The sequence below is a fragment of the Ambystoma mexicanum genome, chromosome 11 (assembly GCF_040938575.1).
Source record: "Ambystoma mexicanum isolate Mex_15411 chromosome 11, UKY_AmexF1_1, whole genome shotgun sequence".
In the NCBI taxonomy this organism is placed as follows: Eukaryota; Metazoa; Chordata; class Amphibia; order Caudata; family Ambystomatidae; genus Ambystoma; species Ambystoma mexicanum.
Genome location: NC_090934.1, coordinates 1,177,571,292 through 1,177,595,829, shown reverse-complemented (window position 1 = coordinate 1,177,595,829; position 24,538 = coordinate 1,177,571,292). Strand labels below are relative to the sequence as shown.

Here is a 24,538-nt window from a genome sequence, read left to right as displayed (position 1 = left end):
TCGAAGGGACCTTTGACGATGGCGTCGATGGCACAGTGCCTTTGCTTGAGGGTTCGTGACGCTCTCAGGTAGTTTCTTTCGTCGGGTGCAACGACTCGCGGCGTTTAGATTTTTCGGGTCTTTCACCCAGGGTATCACCCTCAGCTGTCTTCGAGGGGGTCGAGGCTGCTTTCTCAAAGACGCTAAGCATCCTTTTACGGAATTCCTCCCACTGAGCCTGAGAGCTATGTTTTGTGGGGCAGGTGACTCTTTCCGGAGAAACAGAAGAAGAAGACGACAAGGAAGGGGATCTTCGACATCTCTTACTTGAATGCTTGGATCTCAAAGAGTGGTGGGAACCACTTCGAGATCTAGACCGAGAATGTTTCCTGTGTCGGCGAGGAGACGAAGGTCTTGACTCTGCCGAGGAAACTTTCGAAGGAGTTTTAACTGTCTTACCTCTCTCAAGCTTCCCCTTATGCTCCTTCAAGGCTTTCGCCGTCATGACATGCAGTCCTCGCACTCCGAACATTGGTGCTCCGATCCCAGGCACCACAAACAGATCCTGTGAGGATCTGTCAACGACATTTTCTTTCCACAGTCTCGACATTTTTTGAAGCCGGACAGTGGAGTCGTCGGTTCGGATGAGGAAGCCATCGAGTAAGAGTTGGTATTCTCGAGGAATAATGAAGAATATATTCTCTGACTAACGAACTGAGCAACGCGATTCCAAGGCCCACGAAGCGCGGAAAAACGGAACTGAGCAACGGATGCTGCAAAAGTCTATTTATACGCATGATGACGTCAGCGCCGATACAGAGGCTGTCAAGGGACATCGGCTCGAGGGACATCGACGCGCAGCACCCTCTACTGAAAAATGTTTTCCGAGGCCAGCAAGCTGGAGATGATCTATCAAGATAAGGAATACGTCGGTGGACACAATCCCTTCGAAATGTGTATTTGGATGTCTAATGATCCATTCAGTATTCACATTTGGCATGCTTTGGCATGCTTTTTGGCAGTATTCACATTTGGCATTGAGAACGTATTTGAAAAATTGGTTTAATGCTCCTATTTCTGCAGGGCTGACAGGAGTAACCCCAGTCTTTCACTATTATACTTCGCCTCGTTGTGCTTCGGGCTCTCCAATAAAAAAGTTACTGCATGTTCTCTGACCCTGCATAAGAGAAAATATGATTAATTCCGTATTGGATACATTACTCACCGTAATCATATTTCTGATGCTTGTATCTGCTTAGATTCACATGCTGTTCATAGGCCGACATCTAGTGGAAGCTGCGGAGTATTACAGTTTGTTTTTTTCGAAACTCGAAAATGGGCGTCGACACAGGGCGTGCCAGTAATACTATCCCTAGTGTGACGTCCACTGTACCCATGATCCCTCGCGCGTCTAGGACCCTCAGATTGTATTTTTTCTGACATGAGGAGTAGCGTGAGTACAGATTATCCAAGCAGATAGATAGAAAGATAAGACTACAAACATCCATGGGCCTTCTCTCAGAGGGGAGGAAGGGCGGGTCGCATGTGAATCTAAGCAGATACAAGCATCAGAAATACAATTACGGTGAGTAATGTATCCCTTCTGAGGCTTGTGGAATCTGCTTAGATCACATGCTGCGCAAAGATTAGCGAGCATTGTTAGAAGAAGGAGGTGGGATGTGAGAAGGGTCATGAGCAAATAAATATCTTAGAACCGCTTGTCCCACTTCAGTATCTGTCTTGGAATGGGTGTCAATGCAGTAGTGCTGAGTAAAAGTGTGAATAGAGCTCCAGGTAGCTGCTTTACAAATGGTGTCAAGCGGTACATTTGCAATAAAAGCCAGAGTGGCCCCAATGCCTCTTGTAGAGTGGGCTCTTGGCGTGAAAGGCAGAGTTTTTTTAAGAAAGGGAGTAACACAGCTGGTTACAGTTTATAATCCACTTAGAGATGGCACCTTTAGAGACGCAATCTCCCTCTTTGCCTGTCGCTATGGAGACAAACAGTTGGTCGGTTTTCCTCAGCGGTCTGGTTTTGTTTACATAGTATAGGACCGCCCTACGCACATCTAGGGTGTGTAGTTTCACCTCAGCCGAGCTTTGTGGGTCTTGGAAGAAAGCCGGAAGCTCGATGGACTGGTTCATGTGGAATTTGGAAATAAACTTAGGTGGGAACCTAGGGTGTGTTCGTAAAACCAGTTTATCTTTATAGACAGTAAATAAAGGGTCCTGCACTGACAGAGCCTGAATTTCACTGACCCTTCTTATAGACGTAATGGCTACCAAGAAGGCAGTTTTATATGTCAGGTGTTTGAGACTGCTCTTATGCATGGGCTCGAAGGGAGGGCCCATGAGTTTAGCAAGCACCACATTAAGGTCCCACCCTGGTGGTGGGTTAGAAATTGGAGGGTGGAGTCTCTTTACTCCTTCCATGAAGGCTTTAACCACTGGTACTTTCCACCACAATACCTTGTTATGCGAGGTGGTGTACGGTGACAGAGCTGCCAGGTGTACCTTCAGTGAATTCAATACCAACCCTGCGTCCAGCAGGTGGAGCATGTAGGTGACTATAGTGGAAGGAGTGCAATCAACCTGGTTGATTTGCTTATTTTGGCACCAGATAACGAATCTCTTCCATTTGTCAAAGTAGCAATACCTCGTGTTTGGCTTCCTAGATTCTGGAACCTGGATGCGAATCCTGGGCACTGTCTGTTTTCGCTTGAGAGAAGAGATCTTCTACGATTTCTCTGTGTAGGCACCATTCGTGTTCTTGTGAGAGGGGATCTCTGCTCAAAGCGTCCGCCCGAGAATTGAGATCCCCTGGAACATGTTGAGATGACAGGTAGATGTTCCATCTGAGTGCCCATATCCACATTTTTTGGGCAAGCTTGGACAGATTTGGCGAACGAGTCCCTCCTTGCTTGTTCAGGTAAAACATTGCTGTTGTGCTGTCTGTGGTTTAACAGGTTTAACAGGTAGGGCTCGAACGCTTGAAGAGCTCTGAATACTGCTAGAAGTTCTAGCAGATTGATATGATTCTTGGCCACTGAATGAGACCAGAGACCCTGAGCTGTGTGGTGGAGGTGTGCTCTCCACCCTGACAGGGATGCGTCTGTTGTCACTACAGCCTGTATCTCGGGGATGTAAAAGGGTTTCCCCTTTGACAGGTTTTCTCTTGTCCACCAGTGAAGACTTCGTAAAAGTGTTGGCGAAATAACCACTAGATCGTCCCACTGACCACTTGCCTGAGACCACTGTTTTGCCAACCGTTCTTGCATGGGACGCATGCGCAGGCGCGCGTGGGGGACCAGGTAAATACAGGACGCCATCATGCCCAGCAAACGCATCACTTTGCACACCGTTATCTGGCGACCGGCCTGATATAGCGGAATTTGCAGAATTAGATTCCAAATTCTTTCCTCTGATGGAAAGGCCACCCCTTCTTGTGTGTTTAGGACAGCTTCTAGGAACTGTTTGGAGGTGCTTGGCACCAGACATGACTTTTTCTCGTTTATGGAGAAACCCAATTCGAAGAGGAGGTCGATAGTTCTTTCAATATTTTATCCGCAAATTACTGGGGTCTCCCCCGTGATGAGCCAGTCGTCCAGGTAAGGGTAAACTGGGATTGCCTCCCTGCGTAGGTGTGCCGCCGCCACCGCCAGTACCTTGGTGAATACCCTTGGAGCCGAGGCTATATCGAAGGGCAGTACCTTGAACTGGTAGTGCTGACTGTCCACCTTGAAGCGCAAGAATCTTCTGTGCGCTGGGAATATGGAAATATGAAAATAGGCATCTTTCATGTCCAATGTTGCCATGTAATCCCCCTTTTTTAGGAGGGGGATTACCTCTTGGAGAGTAGTCAAGCAAACTTTTGGGGCTTGACATACTTGTTTGCAGGCCGCAAGTCCAATATTGGGAGCATTGTCAAATCTTTTTTTGGCACAAGGAATGAAGTTGAATAAATACCCTTGTTTACCTGGTTTCCCGGGACGAGTTCTATCGTGTCCTTTGCTAGAAGATTGGCGATCTCTTCAAGGACGATCTTCTGGTGGTCTAATGAATGTACTTTTTGACGTGGAGGGTGGTTTTGAGGACGCTCTAAAAGTTATATGCAGTATCCTGCGGACACTGTGGACATGACCCATGTGTCTGATGTGATCCCTTCTCAAGCTTGGGTAAAGTTGGTAATGCGTCCCCCTACTGGGAATGCGTGAGAAGGGACCCTGAACGGAACGTCACTGTTTTGCGGGAGGCGTGCTGCCGCCTCTATTGGGGCTGCCTCTACCCTTACCATGTCCCCTCTTGTTACCCCTGCCATAACATTGGGTAGACTGCTGGTTGTTGTTATGCCAAGGAGTACCGTGCCCCTGGGAATAGGTGGAGCATCTTTGTGAGTTTTGGCCGCGTGGGCAACAAAAATTGCCATTCCCTCTTTGATTGGGGGGTTTGTTAGTTAACTGGCCCAGGGATTTGAGAGTCTCGTATTCATCTTTCACATTTTTTAAGGCGTCCTCTACCGCCTTACCAAACAGTGGATCGTGCTCCACCGGTTTGTCTATTAAAGATGCTTGTGTCTCGGGTTTAAACCCAGATTGTCTTAACCAAGCATGTCTTTTGATAACAGTGCGCTGTGCTATCAGTCTGCCGGCGTTATCCGCGGCATCAATGGTTGCCTTAAGGATGCAACCGGACACGGCTCTTCCCTTCTAGCAACCTGCGCCAACTGGCTTTTTAAAGGTTCCGGGGCGGAGTCAATGAGCGCCGCAACTTTTCCCACTGATGGCAGTTGTAACTTGCCAATAGGGTGGTGGAGTTGGCAATCCTTGCCTGGTAGGCGGAAGTGGAGGCTACCTTCCTTCCCAAACCATAGATCTTCTTGCTCTCCGTGTCGGGGGGAGCTTCAGACGATGATAAGGGTGTTCCCGCCCTCTTTCGGGTATTAGTCACTACCAGGGAGTCCGGCTTCAGTTGCCCCCTTATGTAGAGTGGCTCTGATTGGGCTGCCCTGAACAGTTTTTCAATCCTGGGGTTTACCGCCCTGGTGAGGTTGGGATTGAGAAGGAAGGGTCTATTCTCCTTTGTATTGATTTGAGAATAGGGATGGCCTAGGCAACAGGTCTCTTTTCTCCCACTAGTTCCTCGGCAAAGTCCCTCTCCTCCTGTGCTCCCTGCGTATCTATGCGGAAGTTTTCAGCCGCTCTAGATAAAACCTCATTTAAGAGAGGTTGGTTGTCGACAGGAGAGTCGGTAACCGGAGGTTCTTTGTCTACTGGGGAGTCTACTCTGTAGACTTCTGGGACATCCTCGTCGTCATCTTGGGCCTCGTCATCCCCATAGTAATCCATTCCAGTATGGACGTCCAACGTGGCCAATTCTGGATCCTCGTTAAAAGATGGATCCTCACCATATTGAGAGTATGGCTGGACATGTAAAAGGTCAGAAGACCTACTTTGTGTTGGCGCCTCAACTCAAGGTTTTTTACCAGGGGGTTGCAGGTCCTTAGACCCTGAGGGGGTTGCCCTGTCAGGGGTATAGGCGAGGAAGTGTTTTTTTTGGCATAGAAGTCTTCTAGGGATGACATTCTAGACATAACTCTGTCTATATCCTCACTTGACCATTCTTTAGAGCTGGGGATTACCCTTTCCTGGGAGTGTTTCCCTGCTATATCCTGACTGGACCTGTGGCCTTGTGCAGGGGTCTTGGATATTTTTTCAGAAGATTGTGACTTGTCCTTATGTGTCTGTGGTGCAGGTGATGGCTGAGAATGCTTTGTCTGCTGTTTTCCCCCCTCCCCGTGACTGGAAGAGTGCTTCCCCGGTGTTTTCACCTTTTCGGAGCTCTTCGGCGTCTGGCGTTGAGATTCGGGGGTAGTGTCCCTTTCCTTAGTGAGTGGAGGTCGGGGCACGGGAGCAGCCGTTACGCGGTCTGCTGACGCCGACTCCTGGAGTGGGGCCTGGGGATGGTGGTCGTCTTCGTCTCCCGACGATCGAACCTCCGTTACTTTAGAGAGTGAGGCACTCTTGGCAACAGTGGATGGTTGCCTGGTGTCATGCGGCGATCTTGATCGAGAACGCCCAGAGGACACCGATTTGGTGGACCGTTCTTTGCGTGCCTCTCTCTGAGAACTCGACGCACGCGCCGAGTCTCGGTTGGACTTCGAGTGCTTAGTGGACATGTTGTGGGTAGCGCTTGTGTCGCTGGGGGTGTTCCCCATAGCTGCCCTGCCGGACAACCTTCTGAGGTTGGGGACTTGCGCTTGGCTGTCTCTCGAAACCACGTTGCCCTTGCCGTCCGATTGGATGGCGTCGCTGCCATCATTGAAGGCGCACTCCACTTCCATGGCCTCTCGTTGCCTGGCGTGGTGGGCCCAACGTTTGATCGAACTGTCCTTTAGAGTCTTCGGTTTAAACCGACTACATGCTCTGCAATTCGCCTCGGGGTGGTCCCTTGGCAAGCAGAGGTTACAGGTAGCGTGTCTGTCAACCCAAGGGTACTTGCGGTTGCACTTAGGGCAAAATTGGAAAGGGGTACCCTCCATCCGTACCCTGTGGCAGCGAGCTAGTTTGTGTAGGAATATATAAGAAAATGTATCTATATATAGAGTGTTGAGTATGTACCACCCCCCACTCTCCCTACTTGTAGGGGCCGAGGCCAGAGGCCTTCCAAGCTCTCGACGGTTGTTTTCTTCTCTGGGCCGGCGTCGAGTGTCGAACTTCAGTGACTCGACATTGGGATGTAGAAAACGGGGAAATATTATGATTTTTTGCAAAATTATGGCTAAGGCCAGGGAACTCCGCGGAATGCTTCCGACCAGTATGGTGGAAAAAAACAATCTGAGGGTCCTAAACGCGTGAGGGATCATAGGTACAGTGGACGTCACACTAGGGATAGTATTACTGGCACGCCCTGTGTTGACGCCCATTTTCGAGTTTTCAAAAAACAAACTGTAATACTCTGCAGCTTCCACTAGATGTCGGCCTATGCACAGCATGTGATCTAAGCAGATTGCACAAGCCTCAGAAATATATATATATATATATACACACACACACACATATATATATATATATGTAGTAAAGCAGATGATTAGCCAACAAATTGCGCTCTGCCTCATTACTGAGCTGGTGCTACCGGGGTAGAGCAGGCTACACTCAATATATGTTAAACAGAAGGGTAAAGGTGCTGGGGAGGAGAAAGCTCTCCCACAAACACCTACCAAAAAATGCCCAAGCACACAAGACTTCAAATTGTGTTCAAAATCTCATTTTATTTATCCAAAAAGAGTGAACATAGTATAAAAAGCATACATAACATTACCTAAGCAGACCGGGTGTCATGCAGCACTCACCCACAGCGGGTGGAAAACACCACGCGTTCCGCTCGACTCGCGAGCTTCCTCAGGCTAGTATGATCATATATATATATGTGGTGTAAGGGGGGGTCTAAAAAAAATATAAAAGTCGGAAGTTCGGCCGTCAGAATTATGAGGGCAACATTTTGGGCCATTACCATCAATTCCCTCTTTGTGAAGGTTAGAATCTCCACAAACTGCTGTCTCCATTCAAAATCGCAAAATCACCAGTCCACAAGTCCACTTGACCCAACCCCCCATCACCATCAACACTAGACAACCCTTACTAGGAGCCCTACTAAATGCAAGATCCCTTGGATACATGACTCCATACTAGAGTTCAAATTAGATTTCCTGGCACTCATGGAAACCTGGCTACATGCTGCATCAGGTCCTCAGATTACATTAGCCGTTCCAATCGACTACACCCTCCTCAGAGCAGACCGCACCGATACCATAGGTGGTGGAGTAGCCATCATACACAAAACCACACTACTTTTTAGGGAATGTAAATTAGAAGCACTCAGTGGCTATGAAATTCTCTCCCTCAAACTAGCCATCAACCATCAAGAAACCATTAATTTCCTAATAGTTTACAGAACACCCAGCACCCCATGCAAGTCAGAACTAGACCTACCTCTTCCAATCACTCCACTACTCAAACCTAAAACAAAATATATCATTCTAGGAGATTTTAACCTAGGCTATGATGATCCTGCAGACAGCAAAGCTGCAGCCTGCAAAAAGGCATTCCAGGAGATGCAATTCTCCCAAATAGTCAACGCACCACTCATTCCAAAGGAAGAATCCTAGACTGGAAACCCACCATTAATAACACAGTAACTGTAACAGACGTCCTCCAACTACACTGGACCGACCACTGCCTAATTAATTTCACAATAAAGATAGATACTGACCAACAAACCGCAAGTTGCAAACTACCACCCATACATGTCAGAAATATGCGTAAGCTCACCTCATAAAATTTAAAACCAGTACTCAACAATCTACTCAACGCCAAACCTCAGGCCAATACCAGTCCAGTCAGTATTGCTAAGCACTATCACCAATGCCTAAAATCTGCGGTTGATGAAGTAGCACCACTCAAAGCCAAAGTGCCCAAAGCTAAACGCAGCTGCCCCTGGTTTAATAATGAATTCATAGAAATTAGAAGAGAAAAAAGAGCATTAGAACACCTAACTAGAAAAAATAGCTCACCTGACCTACAAACCAATCTACAAAAACTAGCCAAAGCCTACAAACTCAGTATACTCTCCCACAAAGCTGAATCACTCAAAGACCGCATAGCAGCCGCAGCCTCCAACTCCAAAGAATTATTTACTATCATCAAAGAACTAGAAGTACCCATTCTCCCCACTAACCCCATAGTTCCGAGCAAAGCCTGGTGTACCACCATTCAGGATGCCCTATCCTTCAAAGTGACCACTCTCCAAAATAAAATAGCCTCACAAAAAAACCTACTAGATCTTACCTCCACCAGCCCCTCCCCCCCCACTCTTTGACCATCACCACCTGCCCTGACGTACCGGAATTCCACTTTACACAAGTCACCACTGAGCAAGTCCTTAAAACAATAACGTCCCTCAAACCCTCGAACTACAAAGGTGACAGCACCCCAGCTAAAGTAGTCAAAGAATGCGCCACCATACTAGCTCCCACCATCACCAATTTTGGGAATGAATCCTTCATTTCCAGTGAAATGCCAGCCTCCATTAAGGCAGCCTGGGTCACACCATTACTAAAAAAACATTCCCTAGACCCTAGAGTCCCCACTAACTACAGGCCAATAACAACAGTACCATTCCTCCTAAAAATCATTGACAAAATAGCCTATACCCAAGTACAACACCATCTTGAACAGAATCACCTACTAGGTGAAAGCCAATCAGGTTTCCGCCGCAACCACAGTACAGAGACTGCCCTACTAGCCCTCAAAAACCAGATGGATGCCATCAGGGACTCCGGCAAACTGTGTATCCTCCTACTCCTAGACCTGTCAGCGGCTTTTGACCTGGTCGACCATGACAAACTTTGCCAAACCCTATCCGCTAACTTCCACTTCTCACATAAGGTCACCACTTGGATAAAATCCTTCCTTTCTGACCGCACCTCAAGAGATTCCATAGGGGAAGTTGCAGCAGATCCCATCCCAGTACCACTAGGTGTACCACAAGGATCCTGCCTCTCCCCCACCCTCTACAACGCTTACACTAAGTTAGTCTTCTCAGCACTAGATGCCATGGGGATGACACACACAGATTCTTATTCCCATCACAGGTAACTTGGACCAAGACACGGCCACCATTAACACAATTTACTCACATATCCAAAACTGGATGTCTTATAACAGCCCCTGTCTTAATGGAGACAAAACTAAGAGTCTCATAGTTGGCTCCCTAAACAAACTCAGCAAACTCTACCCAGACTACACCACCATAATGATTGGCACACCCATTATCATTTCCCAAAAAGTCAAAACACTGGGAGTATACCTTGATTCGAATCTCACCATGAACAATCACATTAGCGCCCTCGCTTCCTCAACAGCCTACACTGCCAAACTCATCAAACTTAGCAGGCCTCTCCTATCTCCTGACAACTGCTTAACACTTGATAGAGCCCTCATCCTAACAAAAATAGACTATAGTAACATCTTACTGCTAGGTACCTCCAGAAAAAACCTAACTAAACTCCAACTCCTACAAAACAAATCCCTCAGAGCAGCTTTGGGCATTAAGAGAAGAGAACACATCTCACAACACAGAAGAGAGGCACACTGGCTCCCAGTACAGTCCAGAATCCTCCATAAAACACTCACCATCACGCACAAATGCCTATCAGACACTGCCCCTACCTACCTCAATAATTGCATTGCACGCAAAACCACATCGAGATCTCTCAGATCCAACGCAAACATCCAACTGCACATTCCCCGCTTCACCACCACAAGAGCAGGTAATGCTAGCTTCACCATTGCAGCCCCCCGTATCTGGAACTCTAGCCCACCCCATCTATCCAACGAAACATCGCTATCTAAGTTAAAAAACAACTCAAAACCTGGTTGTTCAATAAGTACTAATACTCCCTTAAACACTCTTTACCCTAGACGGTAAATACCAAGCAACACTAGATCATTGCTATGTCATATGATAGACTATATTTATATAGGCCTGTTATACTGCTGCAACCTAAAATGTATGTAAACCAGACTTGATTACTAAGATATGTATTCAGTTGTAATCTAAGATGTATGTAACCTTAATTTGCTAATGAAGATATATGTAACTATGCCGTGATACCCAAGGGTTTGGGCGTACACCCAAATGCAATAAATAAATAAATAAATAATGGCCCTTACGCGTGCCTTGATGCAAGTTAACACTTGCACATGAACAGAGACTCGTACAGCGGCCATGAGGTAGTCGTGTATTCAGTTGGAATGCTTTTTTTTGGATAAAACAAAGCACCTTCAAGCTTACGAGAAAAGGAGGAAGGAATATGATTGCACTGCGTCCCTGTACTGAATCACAGATCCAGGACGGGACGTCCCAAACACAACCTTTTTCCAGGTGTGTAGATCTTCACAAAAGATGACTTGTACATGCGTACATCTGTGTTGGAAAGTTTGAGATTTCCATTTTCTCCATTTATTGACATATATGGAGCATGTGATCGAAATAAAAGTAGGCAGTGCAGAGCCTTTTTCACAGAAGATTGACTACGAGCGCACAAGCTAAGCTTAGGAACAGGCAACTGCTTAGTGAATTAGCTCACTAGTATTTCCCCTTTCAAACAAAGGAAATAGCTGACTTTCAGTTATTGACAGTATAGCAGGTACCTCAAATGCTGACCTTTTTTTATTTAGCATTTAAACATATATGTACACACCAGGAAATAATTACTTTTCCAAGCACAATAATAAACCCAATATATTATAACTCATTTCATATTGGTAAATTGTGTGCCTTTTACCATACAGATTTTGATTTATGAAATGGCAAAGACTTTCCTTGGCTTCGAAAATCTATATTGGCAGTACTTTTCAATGATGGGCAGACTTTATCCTTAGCGTTCCATTGAAAAAAGGGCTTATCAAAGTCCTTTTCTGCGTATTAACGACTTGGAACTATATGCTAATGACAAAGTTACATTTTTGGGATCTACCTCCTTACAAGACTTTCTTCCCCAAGCTTTTTGTCTTTATCCAGATATGGTGCATGTTTTGCTTTGCCCTCTGTCATTAGTAAAAATGTGTTTCCAAAGGGCAAGTCGTGTCTACAACTCCCAGCTGGCCAGCAGTGCCTTCTGCGCTTGCTCTGTGTTTTTATTCCTATTGTTCTATGTAATAATTTATTTGCACTGTGAAGGAGAAATGACTTACCGTAATGTTGTTTCTATGGACGCTTCTCCCACATATTCCTCACCGGATTGATATCCTCATCCAGCTCTGTTGCTCAGAAAATTCTTCAACAGGGGGCATAGTGTACCTCGACTCTGCTGTCGAACATCGATCCATCTTGATCTGCACTCAATCGTCGGCTCCGGACTGTGTCGTATATACACCAGATCCAGAAGGTCCAAGTACCACGTTATCCTCGCCCAGTCCGGGGCGATCAAGGTCATGGCTGTTGGAAATCTATTCAACCTCCTGAGAACCCAAGGGATGACGGGAATCGGAGGGAAGGCAAAGTGGAGAGGGAAGGTCCAATTCACTAGAAATGCATCCCCCAGTGCGCCGTTCGCTGTGGATTCCCTTGAGCAAAACTGTCTGTACTTCCTGTTGGACTCAGTGGCAAACAGGTCCACTGATGCATCACCCCAGCGAGAGAAGACATCCTCTAGGACTTCCTGGCACACTTCCCACTTGTGTGAGACTGTGTGCTCTGAGCATCCGCCAAACTGTTCTCTGTCCCCGCCAGATGAACTGCTGTGACCGAAATCCGGTTCTCCAATAGCCAGAACCACAGCTGCATCGCCTCTTTGCAGAGGGGGAGGGAGCACACACCACCTTGTTTGTTCAGGTAGCGTATGGACACTGTGTTGTCCGTCAGAATCAGAATCAGGATATGCTTCCCCCTCAGAGAGGGGGGTGAAAGCCTTCAGGGCTAACCTGATGGCTCGCAACTCCAGCCTGTTGATGCGCCACCTGGCTTCCATTGCTGACCAAAGGCTGTTGACCTGCAAGTCCTGAGAGTGAGCGCCTCAACCCCTCAGAGATGCATCCGTGAGCACTGAGGCCTGTGTATATGGAGGCCAGAAGGGTTCCCCTGCCATTTGATTGCTGCTGTCGGCCCACCAGCCAAGGTCGTCGACCATTGACCTGGACACCATGAGGGAATCTGTGAGGGTTTCGAGGTACTGGGACCACTGACCCCATATGAGCCACTGTAGAGATCTCATGAGCAGCCTGGCCTCAGGCACTAGAAAAATACAGGATGCCATGAGGACGAAGAGGCGGAGGAAGGAAGCTGCTGGTAAGGCGGTGTGGTTACAGAGCAGGTTCACTATCTTCTAGATGCTGTTGACTCTCTCTTCGGGGGAAAAGGCTTTCCCCACTTGAGTGTCTAAGACTGCCCCGATGAACTGGAGCCTCTGGACTGGGGACACATGGGACTTCAAGTTCAGGGAGATACCCAGCCTGTGGAGTATCGAGCAAGTGTCCTCCAGGTGGGACAAGACCCGCTCCGCCGACTTCCCTCAGATTAACCTGTGGTCGAGGTACGTGAATACATGGACTCTGGATCTCCTGAGGTGAGCCGCGACTACTGCCATGAGCTTGGTGAAGACCATTGGAGCGGAGGTCAACCCAAAGGGAAGCACCTTGAACTGACGGTGCTTGTCCCCTATGAGGAACCTCAGGAACTTCCTGTGCTTTCGATGTATCGGCACATGGAAATAAGTGTCCTGCAAATTTATTGACACCAGCCAGTCCTGCAATTCGAGAGCATGGAGAATTTCTCTCAACGTCAACATCTTGAACCTGTCTTTCTTCAGGAACTTGTTCAAGGCTCTGAAGTCCAAAATGGGACAGAGACCTCCTCCCTTCTTGGGCACCAGGAAATACCAGGAATACCATCCCGATCCTCTCTGCTCAGGAGGTACCTCTTCCATGGCACCCTTCAACAACAGGGCTCGCAGTTCTTCCAGGAGCTCCTGTCCCAGTTGGCTTGGAGGTGGTGAAGGCCAGTCCGGAGGTTTCCTTAAGAAGGGCAGACAATGGCCCCACCACATGAGCTCCAGGACTCAGGCGTCAGAGGTAATCTTCTGCCATTGGGGCCAGTGCTCTGACAGCCGTCCACAAACCGGTAAATTGTGGGACATGAAAATTAAAGCGGCGTAGAGGGCGGAGCCACGCCCCCACCCCTCAACTGCCTGCTGGCCTCTGGAAGCCCCCCTGCCCCTTCAGAAGGGTGAGAAACGCTTCTGCCCTTGCATGACCTGCAGGAGCTGCGCTTTCCTGCCGTAAGGCACATAACACCTGTGGCCTCTGCCCCCTAGAGGCAACGTTTGGCCGGCTGTGCAGTTAGGCCCAACGATTTTGCAGCGATCTTTGACTCCTTACATTTTTCCTGGGAGGAGTCGGCCTTCTGGCCGAAAAGGAATTCACCCTCAAAGGGCATGTCCAGTAGTCTGTTTTGGACATTTGGCAAAAATCCTGAAGACCTCAAGTAGGCCTGCCTCCTCAATGCTATAGTTGATGCCAGTGAATGGCCCATGCAGTCAACCACATCCAGGACTGTTTGCAGCAACTGCCAGGCCACCTCTAACCCATCTTCCACCAGCTGTACAAAGTCGTCTCACATCTCCCCCTCAGGGATGTATTGAGCTGAATGCTTTACAGCCTTAAAGAGGCCGAAAGAATACTTGGCAACCCCCCTGGCCATGTTAATAGCTTTCAGCGCCATGCTGCCAGAGGTAAATGCCTGCTTAACCATAGCATCAATTCTCTTACCTTACCTGTCAGGGCTCAGACTCAAAGTACAAGATGCTAGTCTGGTGAAGACTGTGGCTGCTTGCATGACAAGACCTTCCGGGGAAGGGTGAGAAGACAACAATGGCAGGTCCTCTTGCTGGCCTATACTTCCCGGTCACGGTGTAGCTGACCGGAAGAATGGAGAAGGGGTGTTGCCGCAAAGAGGCTACTGGATTGGCGATCAGCGGGGTCAGAGGCATATTCCTTTCAGTAACCCGGGTCCTCATCCAGGATGTCGGTCAATTTGTAACCTTGGACTGGCACAGCCGCAGCCTTCAGTCCTAAGATGTCGACTTCCCCATCTACCAGTGCCCGCAATTTTTCATGGGTGTGGTGTAAGGCTGGGCTTGCTATAGTTCCACATCAGGGCATGTGTCCAGCACGCTGGTGTCGCTAAGCCCTTGTGCCAATGCCAAAAGGTCAGCTTGGTCATCGAAATAGATGACGCCCCGTCCCTGCATACACTGGAGTGATGTCCCCTTGATCATCTCCACCATCAGCGTCAAAGACAGACACCATAGAGCTGAAAAATTCGGTCCTGGAGAGCGGGACAAAGGATCAGTCGCCGATTGTCGCCGCTGAGGGCTTATCCTTCGGCGCCAATAAGGAGAACTGTCAGTGTCGAACGGGGCTTTGGCACAGAAGAGGCATCGGGTATGCCCGAACCATGCGGTTCACGGGACGGTCCAGGCATCAAGGGTTTCAGTGCCTTTTTTGGCATTAAACCCAAATGCTTCTCTGATGCCGATGGCGTCAGCAACGGGGCTTGCATGGGTTTGGGTGTACCGAGTGCCGTTGCTGACTCCAAAGCCTGTTGCTTGGGGGGTGCACCTGCAGCTCTATGTTTTTGAAACATTTCGAGCATTTGGACTTTAAACTCTTCCCACTCTTGCCGATTGGTCAGCCCAGCCGATGGCTTACTTGTTCCAACGAAGAGTCGGAATCTCTTGGTGGCGCTTTTTTTTCTTGTGTGACGACGACGAGAAAGAGTGGCTCCTCGAGTGGGACCACGTCTTTGTCTTAAGACGATGTTTCTCTTTTTCTTTGTCTTTTTCCCGGTTAGGCCCTTTGTCTTCGCCTCAGAGGACTGGACGTTCGACAGCGCAGTTGACTTCAAAGGTGGTCGGCCTAACGCGAGTTTAGCTGCCCGCTAGTGCACCGATATTTTAGCGTACGACGCACACCGCTCAGTGTCGTGACTAGTGGCAGGGCACCACACGCATATCTCACGCGGTTCCATCACCGACATCTTAGAGTGGCAGTCGGTACACCGCTTAAAACCCGAAACCCGAGGCATGGAAATCTCACTGTCTGTCAAATGAAAAAAAGAACTGGACGACAATACATCAAAAAAAGAGTCAAAGACTCGATTTACTGTGTTCCTCAGAGCAGCATGTCGAGCGCACAGAAAAAAGGAACTGATGTATGGGGCTTAGTGACAAGGCAAAATGTCATGTCTGGAACCGACGATCGAGTGCTGAGCAAGACAGATCGACGGCCGAGTTGAGCTCCACTACGCCCCCTTGTTGAAGAATTTTCTGAGCAGCGGAGCAGGATGAGAATATCTATCAGATGAGGAATCTGCGGGAGGAAGGCAATCCATTGAAATGAAGGGTACTGGTTATACACCAACAATGAGCATACCCTAATGGAAGCAGAGTTTCTAGTGTTCCAGTAAATTTGAACACATTTATTTTATCATCATTCTGAAAGGAGCACTGATACTTACCCATTTATTATCAGTGATAGTAATACATCCACTTTCAAATGACTTCAGAAGATCTTCAAAATAACATTTAATTTGAGTTCATGATATCCATTTCTCATAAACCCTGCCACAAAACACTGTAATTATTTCAGATAAAGAATCAATATGTCAAAGGCCCCTGCCAAATGATAGGTTAACTCTGTGCATGAATTTACTGCAATTGTTAAGACCCTGTCCTATTAGTGTAAAGAAACAGGTTTGTATTACCAATACACTGAATTTTATCAGGATTAGATATTAAACACTGGGGCTACAATGTCTTTAGCTGGCTGGACCTGCATAGATTTATTTTGTTTATGTGGACCAATCATACAATGTGTTGGTTGAAATGTTTGTGTGCATGTCGATACTGAGTTCCCTCACTGTCAAAACGTGTTATGACAATGGTAGGTCTTAATAGGAGGTATCAATTGGCTAAAATGTGCCCTCTTCAATTGGTATATTGGTTGTCTACACAATATCTTTGCCAGGACAAAAGTGGGGAAGTGAAGCTGGTAGATTTCACTTTTCTCTGGTCACACATAAGGATCCGAATTTCAAAATTAAAACCCACAAATCACAATTATGATCATATCCCAGCCTGTCTTGCAGTGACACAGCGATCATTCGATGAAAGACCCAGGTCGGGCAGAAACACGTGTCAGCTTTAAGTGTGTAATAAATCACTGTTATACCCTAGAAACAAGTGACAAGTCTCCTCATTTATTGCTAGACAATTTAAGACAAATCATAACCAATATTACAAGTATTCCAGCGCCCAGGTGAACAGGGTTCTTACCAAAAACCCAGGTAAAAGTGGGAGCTTATTATTCTGATTCTTTTCCTGTCCTTTGCAGAGTTCCACAAGGGTCTTCCCTCTCCCTGTTATTATTTAACTTTACTTCTAGCCAACATTGGATATTTTTTCAAAATATTTATTACGTTATCATTCGTATGCCGACGACACACAAATCTATGTGAGGCTTAATAATCTCCTGGATGCAATCAAACTAATATTAGCATGTGCCCACAATATAAAAGGGTGGATGCTGGAAAATAGAGTGCAATTAAACCCTACTAAAACTGAAATTATTCTGTTTGGCCCTGAAAATATGTTGGCAGATTCACACTTTTGCATCCCCTGTCCTACTTTATTTGAAGTGCCCACCACCTTCCCCTCTACAGTCAGGAATCTAGGTTGCATCCGGCAGTCAAACCTGAATTTTAATTTACAGGTCAGCAAAACCGTAAAATCAATCTACTTTTGACTTAAATTGCTGGAGCCTATTCTTCCTTTTATCACAGAAACAGATCGCCTAGCTGTTGTTGCGACACTGGTGAACTCACTCCTTGGACTACTTTAATGCTATTCTTGTGGGTATTCTGGCTGGCCAGGTGCATCGTCTTCAAGTAGCACAAAATGCGGCCATTAGACACCCTCATAATCTCCCACAAACTATGAAAGTATCTTCTCTTCACTGAAGTCTTCACTGGCTTCCAGTACAACAGAGGATCCATTTCACAATCTTCTGTCTTATTTTTAAGTGCCTCCATGGCCTAGCCCTTAGTTATCTTGTCTCCAAGATCGATCCTTATTGTCTGACCCGTTCACTTGGATCTGCTGGTCAAAATCTTCTGACAGGCCCCCCTTCCCACTTTGTACATCGTGGAGACAGATGTTTTCCTGTCTGCGGTTCTTGAGCCTGGAACTCGCTGCTTCCTGATCTCTGGAAACTTAACTCCATTTCATTATTTAGGAGGTAGCTTAAAACCCATCTCTTCCAATAAACCTTCACCTTACACTTTGAACGCCTTTTTTTATTGTTCACAGTTTTCTTCATTGTTAACATCTGCGCCTAGTTGCAGTGTCTGCCTGGTTCGCTTCTAGGATTTGCGCGTAACAACCAAATCAAATCAGAGAAAAGTTATACCTTTCATGCACCAATAATGTTCTTTTACCTACTGTACAATGTATTAGCGATGCGTGGTTACTTGTGAAGGTAATTACTCTATAACGTAGGTCTGCTTTACTGTTTGTTATTAATCAGAATATCGTGAGTCTATGGGTAATTATGCAGTCAGGGACTTCTATGTTATACTTTAGTTTGACTACAGAATTGTTGGTGCTCCACAGGATGGGCCTTATTGGCTGAAACACGTTCAGCTTTATATATAACACAAATTCTTTTTGATAAGCATTAAGAAAACTATCAGTTCAAAGTGGTTTTCAAATTGAAGACCATGTTGAAGAGATTTAGATATGGATTTCTATATCTAAATAAGTCCAGTTACCACAGCTTATGAGTACTGTTTAAAAACTTCTTGAACCATATCGGTAGAGCACATAGTCACACTGATGTGCATTGAGCTATGTCAACGAGATCCAGGATAATATACCGTGCATATATTTACTTGCAACCTGTCGGGAGTGGAGTTTTCTCTTTCAACCCACAATATTCTTTTTTTTATTTATGATTATATTCAAAGTCCCTTACCTTCTTATATACTTGGATGTGCAATGGGCACCCTTACTACCACCACCCCTTCCTCCGTGCCCCCTCTTGTGGTGGTACCTCATCCCTGTACCCCTCCTCGGAAAACCTTTGAAGGTGGCAACCAGCTTCCATTAGCTACCCTCAATTCTCACCTCTGCTATCAAACGCTCCTCTGACATCTGTCACCTCCTTGAAGACTTTGACCTTGATGTCCTCGCGCTCACTGAGACGTGGTTCAATGCCAGCTCTGTCACTGCTTTTGACATTCTTCTTCCTGGGGGCTATAAGATCCTCTCCATGTCCAGGCCTAACTGGCCTGGAGGTGGAGTGGCCCTCGTCTTCCCTGAATGGATCCCTGCCTTTATCATACCCATTCAATCCTGCTCCTCCTTTGAAGGTCTTGTCTGCAAGCTTTGCATCTCTCCCACCCTTTCAATCACTATCAATACTATCTACAGGACCCCAGGCTGGTCTCCCTCTTCCTATCAGAGTGGGCCGACCTCACTGCCTCTCTCCGGATTTCTACCTCTAAGCTCCTCCTCCTTGGAGACTTCAATATTCATCTTGACTCTCTTTCTCCCTCACCATTCTTCTCTCTGGTCCGACTCACTCAGGTGGGCGCGCTCTGGATGCACTCATTTCTGCTGACCTCTCTCTCTACCCCTCTCAGCACCCCTCTGTCTTGGTCTGGTCATTCTCTCCTCTCCTCCCATCAGGAGCTCCTTGGCTCCCCAGCTAAGCCTCTGCCCACAATGCCATTCTCCGTCATCCGACCGATGAAGCGAGTGTCAGTAGCTGCCTTTGCCACCTTTTTTATTCCCCTCTCGACCCTTCCTATTAACTCTCACGTTGATTCAGCCCTTGCTAACCTTCACCTTTCCATCTCCAATACCCTTGACAGCCTTGCCCCTGCCACGAGGATCTGCATGAAGCCTGCCTCCAAGTGCAACAATTGGTATGATTCCGACTAGCCTCGCTGAAAAGCAAGTGCAGAGTTGAGGAACGGAAGTGGTTGGCTTCTCGCACATCCTCTAACAAACTCGACTGTCGCCTGCTCCAAAGGCATTACAGACACTCCATCCAGTCCAAGAAGTGGGTCCATATTCAAGCCTGCATTTCTGGGGCCATCAACAACACAACTGAACTTTTCAAGATCTGTAATGAACTTGCCAACCCTACTGCAGCTCTACGGGCTCCTCTTCCTTCCCAGGCTCTCTGCTTGGCTTTGGCCTCCCACTTCACTACCAAAACGCAGGACATCCTGTCCTCACTCTCCTCTACTTTCCTCATTCCTCCACCTGGACATAGGCCTCCTTTGGCCCCTGTCTCTCCTTCCCTCCTACTCTCCTCCTTCTCACCCGTAGCAACGGATGAGGTCACCAAGACTGTTTGCTCTATGAAAGTCTCCTCCAAACAGGTGCTCAGCTGCTCCACTAGAACTATAAAGGACAATATTGCCGCCCTCGCTCCCCCTTTGGCTGAGATCTGCAATCACTCCATTGCCACTGGCTCCTTTCCATTACCTCTCCAGCACTCCCTTGTGCAACCCCTCCTAAAACATTTTTGTAGACCCTTCCTGCTGGGTAACTACCACCCTATCTCCACTATCTCCACTACACCCTTCCTGGGCAAACATTTAGAGAAACTGGCGATCTCCCAACTAATCCATCACACTGAATCTGTTGGCTGTCTCCGCAACCACCAGTCTGGCTTCAGAGCAGCCAGAGGCACGGAATCCGCCATCCTCAACACCAGTGATGACTTGCTCGCTAACCTCAACTTCAACTTTCCTTCTGTTCTCCTCCTCCTTGATCTGTCCTCTGCCTTCAACACTGTTAGCCATGCCACCCTCTTAAATCGACTTTGTGATACTCTGGGCATCACGGACCATGCAATAGCTATGCTGACCTCTTTCCTTTTGAATCAGCCCTCCCAGATTCAAATGGGCCCTTTTCCCTCATCTACCTCGCTCTCTACTTGTTGCGTCCCTCAGGGCTCTATCCTCTCACTGTGGCCTTTTAACATTTACCTTGCCCCTCTTGCCCACCTGATTTCCACCATCTCTTCCCACTTCCAGTGTTATTCAGATGACATTTGGCTGTCCTTTAAGCTTCCCTCCCCGGCCTCCTCTCCTTCCTCTCTCATTCCTGATTGACTGCTATTCAGGCATGGTGTGCAACCAACGATCTCTGTCTTAACACCAGTAAGGCCGAGATCCTTCTCATTTGAACTGCCCCTCCCTCGTTCCCCCTTATCTCTGGCCACCCTCTGTGGGCCCCCTTCCCACACCCTCTTGTGAAGCTAAACACCTGGGTGTTATCTTCGACTCCTCTCTCTCCTTCTCACCTCACATTGCTGACCTTGCAAAGAAGGATCACTTTCCGCTACTCCTCCTCAGAGGCAGTCTCCCTTTCCTCACCTTCCCCCAGAAACTCAACGTCTCTAGAGCTCTGGTTCTCTGCAGGCTGGTCTACTGTAATAGCCTCTTCCTCAATCTGCCTTTCTCCTCCCTTTGCCCTCTTCAACTAATTCAGAATAGGACTGCAAGACTTATCCTTGGCCTCAGGCCCTGGGACTGCATTGCTCCAGCCCTAAAATCTCCCCACTGGCTCCCGGTGGCTGCAAAGATCAAATTCAAGACCATCTGCAAGGCTTTCTGGGGCCTGGAACTGCACTACATCCAACTTTCTCTCCCTAAATACCTCCCTGCTAGAGTCCTTTGGTCCTCTAGCTCTAACTATCTGCAGGTCAAACGTTTCTCTAAGCAGAGAGTGGGGGTAGATCTCTTTCTTTGGCAGGAACCTCCCTCTGGAATGGCCTCTCGGCCCCTCTCAGACTTCAGCCAGATCTCCTTAAGTTCCAGAGGCTTCTCAAGACCTTCCTTTTCTCCTCCTCCTTCCCTCTCCCCCTTCCTTGCTAATTCCCACTGCTGCTGCGACTGGCTGCCTGGTCCATTCTGAGTCATACAGGGACCAGCCCCTCACTTGACCAGTCGGCCCCAGCACCCCCTGACCAGCACTTGCCTTTGGGCAACCTCCCTGACTAGACCACTGAGTCTGGTCCACAACCCCTTCTCGCACTTGTCCTCCAGGCTCACCTTAGCACTTATCCAGGCCCTGGGACTCCGTCCCCCTCCCTGACCCCCTTCCCGACTAGCCCCTCCCCACTGCACTTCCACAATCTAAATGTCACAAAGCCTAGTAGGACTGTTTATTGTTGTTTATCCTCCTATTCCCCCCTTCCCTCTTTAGTGTTGTGGTGCCTGGAAACACTTTCCGCTGTATAGGCGCCTTATACATGTGAAACAAATACATTAAATACATTACTGTATTTTTCTTCCAAGACAAATTCTCTCATTGTCTGTACTTGAGTCAACTGCTGATGCTCAGGGAGAGTAAGATATATCCCCCTCTTGTATCTGTGAAAACTAATCTCACCGATGACACATCAAATAGATATAAAGGCATAAGATATCAACAGAAATATTGCTTTCAAATTAAAATAGCAAATGTCACCCCATCCAGCTAATTGTTGTGGGAAGCAAAACACTAATTAAGCATATCAATGAAGTGTTCTAACACCATAAGGGTTGACAAGAAGGGATGCGCTTAGGAATGCTAAAGAATATGAGCAACACATTTGACAGGGATGAAAAAGAACAGACAGGGAAACATCTATATATACAGTGCCATTGGCATATATGCAGCCTGTAAAAATGAGGCAGCAGCAACTCATTCTCCTCTAACAGACTCTTACTATAATTGAGATAAGTAGACGCTTACTACAATTGAGGAGATGAAAATACAATCTATTTAGATATTAAAATGAGTATGCTTAATAGTATGTGGATCCATTCAGTTAAACTGAAGACCCATTACACCATTAAAGACACTTCAACAATGTGCTTGTAATGAGGAAGGATAGTTTTTTTTAAAAAACATGTAACAAAATGTGACTGTAAGGAACATTTCCCAATTATTACCACAACTAATTTGTATAGTACTAAACTCTAGTCACATCTAAAAACCTGTCAACGTTCTACTGTACATGTGCTGTCCATCAAGTTTTCATATTTAAAATCATATGTTTTACTGCAGGGGACACCCTAAAGAGTCAGTTTAGAAAATTGTAGTACACACTGTACATAGCTAAGTATTGGTCAGTAAAGTTGTAGACAGAACCACAAAAGTTACACACAGCAGATTATAAACAAGAGAGAGAGAGAACACATGTGCAACATTGTATCCATCATTCCAAGTCGTGCTGCATGTACAGAAAGAAAAAGAAAGAGACAGAGATAAGAATATTGGACATGCCAAACAAATTACACAATTCATAGGTACGGCTTTTGATTGTCAGGTTTTAGCAAATAAATGGTAGAGGGTCAGCATGATTATACAAATCACCATAAGAAAATGTTCATCTAAAAGGCACAACTGACAGCACCTGAAGTTTTAAGTCTATAATAATATTATAGGATTAACAGGAAAACAGATTTACCAGCATCACTTTTTTTTATACTTAAAGGTATACTAAGCAGTATTTGTTAACATTTGCCACTGTCATGGCTTCCTGTGTGTGCGCACAGCACATGCTCCCCACTTCAAGCTCTTTAAAACATGAAAGCACCAGATAACACCATAAGTAGCAAGTGGTGCTGTACTACTACAGTTAAGATTTACATTTTAGTTGGCAGAACCTATGTAATCTGATATTATTTATATAAACATATATATATATATATATATATATATTACGTTGAGTATTTTTTTTAAACCACCAATTATAGGCCTAGCTGGCAGATAGTTTACAGGTTCCTTCAATAGCTGGATAATAAGAACACCTTCTATCCAATCATTAGGTTTGAAATTAACCTCTTTAGGGCTCTTCTTAAAACCCTGGTTTAACATATGGGCTTGCTCTAGACATTGAACGTCTCTGCAGTGACGATAGCATTGTTCAGGCAACGACACATTACATATACAGTGCTTGATAAAAAAAGGAAGCATTAAGAGACCATTAGAAATGATCATTTATATGTTACAATACAACTACATTTTTTGTAACATTACATTTAGTGAATCTACAATGCAGACCCTGTTTGGAAGATGGCATAAATTGTAATATCCTAGCTGATCACAATCATGGGTTGGGGAAGTACACTATCACACGTCATCATTTGGTTCTATGAATGTTTGCTTAATATTCTTTACTGACCTACACTTTCACCAATATATTTTTACTGATGTTTCCACTTTTTCTAGTGCACAATACAGGGTGGTGGGGCAGAGCCCCTACCACTCCCACCCTCCATCCTTATATATACCTTGCCCTAACTTACCATATGTATTTTGTGGGAAAAAATGTAGGGGAGAAAAATCATAAAAATTGCATTTGTCTAAAGTGTAGGTGGGCAAAAGTGGGCTAAACCCATCATTTGCCTTTACATTTTCGTTACCGTCCTCCATTCACTCACTTTCATGTATATATGGATGGCACTCAGATTCATCTTAATCTCCAAGAGGGTTTCGGGAGATCCACTAAATTGTAAACTACCTAATTCATGTAAAAAGACAGATGAGATAAAATTGGCTATGCACAAATGGGTTAAAGACAGGCATCCCAATGATGGTATAAGTAGACTCGGCTCTTCTACTCTTCATATTCAATTGGCCCGATATTTTGGGACCACCCCCAATGCAAGTGCTTAAGGTATATACATCAGAGGTAGTCTTTGACAATCATCACTCTTTTACTCCACAAGTAAACAGATTTGCTGGAAATGTACTCCATAACCCACGCCAACCAGAATGTACTCTTGATCTTCCACAACTTGACCATTAAACAGCCTTTTGTAGAAACATCTCAATTGGATCACTGCAATGCTATATGCATAGGTGTTCCACCAAAACCTCCATGCAAGCTATATAGAGCCCATAAGAACGCACCAGATTTCATACGAGCTGTGTTAGTGG

General features: G+C 46.4%; 1 protein-coding gene across 4 annotated transcripts in view; it reads right to left on the bottom strand.

The window, feature by feature from the left end:
- The window catches only part of VPS13C (vacuolar protein sorting 13 homolog C), a 5,236,720-nt gene that overhangs the window by 329,317 nt on the left and 4,882,865 nt on the right, over nucleotides 1-24,538 (bottom strand). Inside the window, exon 82 of one of the 4 annotated variants that reach the window (XM_069624493.1) lies at nucleotides 16,770-22,826. The exons of the other annotated variants lie outside the window; for them this stretch is intronic. Within the exon in view, the coding sequence (XP_069480594.1) occupies nucleotides 22,812-22,826 (15 nt within the window). The 3' untranslated portion in view covers nucleotides 16,770-22,811. Of the gene's footprint in view, nucleotides 1-16,769; nucleotides 22,827-24,538 lie in introns of those variants that run through there. 4 annotated transcript variants of the gene reach the window in all.